The following is a 5,000-nucleotide window of genomic DNA, read 5'->3' on the forward strand; positions in this document are numbered from 1 at the left end:
TCATACTGTGTGTGTGTGTGTGTGTGTGTGTGTGTGTGTGTGTGTGTGTGTGTGTCTCACCTGTAGGAACCCCATCAAGCCAAAGGAGATGTAAACCAGATACAGCAGGACCACAAAGGGTTTGACGTAGGTGTTTGTGATCCAGTCTCCATAGCAACGCCTAACACACCCCAGCAAAAGGTGCGAGTCCTGAGGATGAGGCTCCGGGTTAGCCGGAGCGTGTGCGTGAGGGTGTGTGTGTGTGAGCGAGGGGTTGGCTACGTGACCGTGTGCGTGTGCCGCGGGGCTGTTGGCCGTGTGCGGGTGTGTGTGCACGTGTGTGTGGGCGTGCGTGTGTGTGTGCACGTGCGTTACATTAGAGTTGGCGGTGTGAGCGTGATCGTGATCGTGAGCGCCCCCGTGTGGCAGCTGGGTGGGCTGCGTCTCCTCCTGGTAACGCGTGTACATCAAACATCTGTACCAGGCCGGCTTAGAGTCCAGACGCTCGGGTTTGGGGACCCGGCGGCAGAAGCAGCCGTGTCTGTAGCCCGTCTCCAAGTACCCGGTAAACACCAGGCAGGAACTGTAGAAAGACAACATGTAAACGTAACCCACGGTGACGGCCAGGGCGGCGGTGCGGCAGAAGAGACGCACGGCCTCCATGTTGGTGAGCGGCGAGGCGGCCAGGCCCAGGGTCATCAGGTGCAGCATGGTGGAGCCCGAGAAACGCAGCATGACGTCCTCGAAGACGCTCGCCACGCGCTCCTTCACGTGCTGGTCCTCCCGCGTCCGTCTCCACGACGACAGCATCTCGAAGGAGCCGAACAGCCCGTGACCTGGTGTGAGGAAGATGAGAAGGCATGAGGGCGTGGAGAGAACGACTCCACACACACACACACACACACGCACACACACACACGCACACACACACACACCGATGATGACGATTTTCAGAAACACAGAATAATAATCAGATGCAGATGTGTGTGTGTGTATGGTAAAGATCACCGACACACACATGTGCGTGTCCCTCTGGGCGTTCGAGGGCAGCAGATGGCTTTCATGGTCTTGGTTGCCATGGCACCCTAGTCACCAGTGACCTCACCATGCTGAAACACTTAACACCTCAGCAGAGGCACAACGTACCAACACTTCAGTCTGTGTGTGTGTGTGTGTGTGTGTGTGTGTGTGTGTGTGTGTGTGTGTGTGGATGCATCATCTCAAGTGCCATTAAAAGCTCCTTCTGCCTCATCTTCACTCTCTCTCTTCCTCCCTTGCTCTCACACACACGCACACGGACACACACACGCACACAGACACGCACACGCACACGCACACGCACACGCACACGCACACGCACACGGACACACACACACACACACACACACACACACACACAGGAAGGTGAGGAAGATGTTTTCAGCATTAGTTTCAGCCCCAGAGGCGGGCGGTCAACAGAGGGCGCACTCTCTCTCTCTCTCTCTCTCTCTCTCTCTCTCTCCTTTCCTTCCTTACTCCTTCTCTCCTTTCCTTCCCTAGTCCCTCTCTCCTTCCTTCCCTACTCCCTCTCTCCTTTCCTTCCCTACTCCTTTTCTCCTCTCCTTCCCTATCCTTCTCTCCTTTCCTTCCTTACTCCTTCTCTCCTTTCCTTCCTTACTCCTTCTCTCCTTTCCTTCCCTACTCCCTCTCTCCTTTCCTTCCCTACTCCCTCTCTCCTTTCCTTCCCTACTCCTTTTCTCCTCTCCTTCCTTACTCCTTCTCTCCTTTCCTTCCTTACTCCTTCTCTCCTTTCCTTCCTTACTCCACCTCTCCTTTACTTCCCTACTCTCCTCTCCTTCCTCCCCTCCATCCCAGATTTGTCTTTATGCGATGAAGGAGGAAGCCCTGGTTGTCGTCTCAGTAGCGTTTCTCAGAATCTCCTCTTCCTCTTCCTCTCCCTCCTCGTCTTCTCTGTGGTTATTTTAAGCCTAACAGCATGCTTCCTCTCCTTCCTTTCCTTCCTCTCCTTCCTCTCCTCCTCCACATTACACAGTAATTATGGAGGACGTATGTGCATCCATCCTACACGCGTGTGATTCACTTTGCTCTTTGCTTTGTTTAACACAGCAGCCAGTATACCTGACCTTTGACCTCTATCTTACTGTTAAAACACTTCAAACCTTTAAAAGTCATCATTTTAGTGGTTTTTCTTATTGGAATTCAATCAGGATTTTTTTCATAATTCCATTTGATTTCGTTTGATTCACTTCATTCAGACTTTGGAGCCTGAAGCAGACTTTAGAGGCGTACAGAGAATAAAGGACAGATTCAGGATCGATGGGTGATCAGAGTTATAAACACCACGTCTGAGGAGTCAAAGTATTATTGATCATCCAGAATGATGGACTCTTGATTTGGTTTTAGATTTTCCTCAGCGTTTTGCCTGAATGTGAGGGGGCGTGGCCTATTCTATATAACGTGCTCTGTCTAAGCAGAGAGTCTGAACGTCTGAACCTCACTCATACTTTATAGTTTCTCAAAGCTGAACTGAGGCACGTGCGTCCTGAGCCTTTGTCACAAACGTTACGCACCCAGCATGACGAAGGGGATGCCAGGTAGGTGGAGTTGTAGGTGGCGCCCGTCAGGTTGAGGATCCCCGCAGCGGTGAGGCCGGACAGCGTGACGGACAGCAGAGCCAGCAGGCCCAGCCAGGTTTGGACCTCACGCAGTCTCTCATGGAGCAGCAGAGCACGGCCAACACGCCGCACACCCCTAGACTGGCCAACAGGGGGCGCCGTGCCAGCACGGTGGAGAACTGAAAGTCTGTCCTCAGAGAAGAGGAAGTGGAAGGGTACAGCCCGAGTTTGGGGTGCAACGCTGCAAAGTGTTGTAACTCGGAGCAGAAGGCCTTTTCCCATTGGCTGGCCACCCTGTCCATCAGGCCACCGCGGACTTGGAGGTAGTAGGTGAGCTGGAGAGCGCCCGGGCGGACCGGACACCCTCGCCCCTGACCCCTGACCCGGGGCCACGCACGGCCCCGCCCGGACCCCAGCCCTGCACCCCGCCCAGCTGGTGGCCGATGTACGCCTGCCGCCCGTCGGCCAGCTGCGTTATGGGATACTGCAGGATCGGAACGGAGCGGTTAGACGCGCGAGCCGACTGGATCTCCTCCATGGCTCGGATGATGTCATCGACGATGCACACGTTCTTCTCGTCGGGCAGACAGAGGTAGGAGGAAGGAGTAGTTAAAGCTGTTAAAGCCTGTGGTCGGGACGGTCACCTGCATCTGGTAGATCCGCCCGTGGAGCTGTGGTGACAACACACACACACACACACACACACACACACACACACACACACACACACACACACACACACACACAGAGAGAGAGAGAGAGAGTTTAAAGTTTGTGTGTGAGAGTCCAGGATCATCAGATTTGGAGGATCTGGATCACAGTTTCCATGTTATTACATTTTCAGTACCATTTGTAATCCCTAGACAACCATTCAGACTGTTTGTCCTGTGTGAACACATGGTCACCACTAGATGGCAGCAGAGACTGAGGACGGTGCATCCAGCCTCAAACCCAAACACTTACTACCATTGGACAGCACGTTCTATAGACAACATCAGGAAGGTCCCGGCCCCGCCCAAACGGGGCCCTGCAAGCTCTGTGGTGCTCTGTGGTGCTCTGTGGTGCTCTACGGTGCTCTACGGTGCTCTACGGTGCTTCTGCGCTCTGTTTAGTTTCCTTGTGGCCTAATTTGCTGGACTAAACTGTGACAAGAGCAGAAAACTTATCTGAAGTTTCCATAACTGTGCAGCACAGCAGGATTCAGCGTGTGTGTGTGTGTGGTGTGTGTGTGTGTGTGTGGCCCAATCATTTACTGTGTGTGTGTGTGTGAGTAAGAGAGAGGGAGGTAACGCGTGTGTGTGTGTGTGTGTGAATGTTAGCCGACAGCGTAACAATGGCCTCAGAATCCTCCTCTGTTTCTATGGCAAGAGGACAACAGTGCCAGCATCCACAGCTCTGGTTACTAAGCAACAGGCCTGATGCCAGACTCTGCCACAGCACACACAGCAAGAGCTGTCTCACAGTGCTGCATTAAGTGTGTGTGTGTGTGTGTGTGTGTGTGTGTGTGTGTGTGTGTGTGTGTGTTTGTGTGTGTGTGTGTACCTGTCTGGAGCCAAACATGTCTGCTTTCACCAAAACATACAAACTGGATTCATCTGTTTCCTTGTCTACAGATGAAGACGAGCATTTTGTCTTCATCCGCTGCATTTACATCAATCTGAAACGTTCATCAATAACTTAGCAACAAGAAGTCTTTCATTCTTTGATCCCCAGACGAGCCAAAGAGCCAAAGCTGTCAGGACAGAGGGACTGAAGGGGGCAGGACGCAGGCAGAGGTCAGGCTAGCTCACCAGTAAAGGTCACACACGCTGACACCAAACAAGTGAACACCTAAAGGAAGGCTCTTCTTGTTTGTTGTTGTTGTTGTTGTTGTTGTGAACCTCAGTGTGGTCTTACCTTCATGATGGTGTCCAGGTGAAGCGGGTCCAGCACGCTGCCCTTACGGGTGGTGATGATCACTCGTCCGTAACGACCCGGCGTCTGCAGGTCGGAGTAGAGCGCGTGCTTGGACCGGTTGACAGGAAACAGGCTGTCCACCAGGTTGCCCTCTATCTTGGCCAGGCTGTGTTTGGGTGCCAGCAGGTTGTCCACGTCCTCCTCCACGTGGTAGCGGCTGAAACTGGCGCCCAGCAGGATGGAGATGAGCACGGGCGCCGAGGCGAAGAACACCGGGTGACCCGCCACGAACCGGCCCAACGCGTGGAAGGAGGTCCTCAGGCCCGCGTGCAACACCTGGCGCAGCATCCTAGCGCCCGGCCGCGGTTCCAGCCTCTCCCACCGTCCGGAAAGCCCCGGAGCACCGCCCACCATCGGGCGCTGCCGGACACATCGGTGGGCTCCTTCGCTCTCAGCCCAGGGAAGGAGAGGTGGCGGCGCCGGGTGGGTTGAGAGTTTGTCCCCCAGAGC

The 5,000-nt window shown here is 54.3% G+C and overlaps 1 protein-coding gene across 1 annotated transcript in view; it reads right to left on the reverse strand.

Annotated features, from left to right (window-relative positions):
- ptchd1 (patched domain containing 1) overlaps window positions 1-4,838 on the reverse strand; it is a 5,993-nt gene extending 1,155 nt beyond the window's left edge. Inside the window, 8 exon segments of the mRNA XM_076170477.1 lie at window positions 61-189; window positions 394-815; window positions 2,550-2,573; window positions 2,576-2,671; window positions 2,674-2,958; window positions 3,000-3,192; window positions 3,194-3,265; window positions 4,491-4,838. Coding sequence (XP_076026592.1) covers window positions 61-189; window positions 394-815; window positions 2,550-2,573; window positions 2,576-2,671; window positions 2,674-2,958; window positions 3,000-3,192; window positions 3,194-3,265; window positions 4,491-4,838 — 1,569 coding nt within the window.
- Between the last annotated feature and the right edge of the window lie 162 nt (window positions 4,839-5,000).

Source organism: Genypterus blacodes, unplaced genomic scaffold (genome assembly GCF_046128005.1).
Source record: "Genypterus blacodes isolate CSIRO-AG114 ecotype Tasmania unplaced genomic scaffold, CSIRO-AGI_Gbla_v1 ptg000218l_1, whole genome shotgun sequence".
Taxonomy (NCBI): Eukaryota; Metazoa; Chordata; class Actinopteri; order Ophidiiformes; family Ophidiidae; genus Genypterus; species Genypterus blacodes.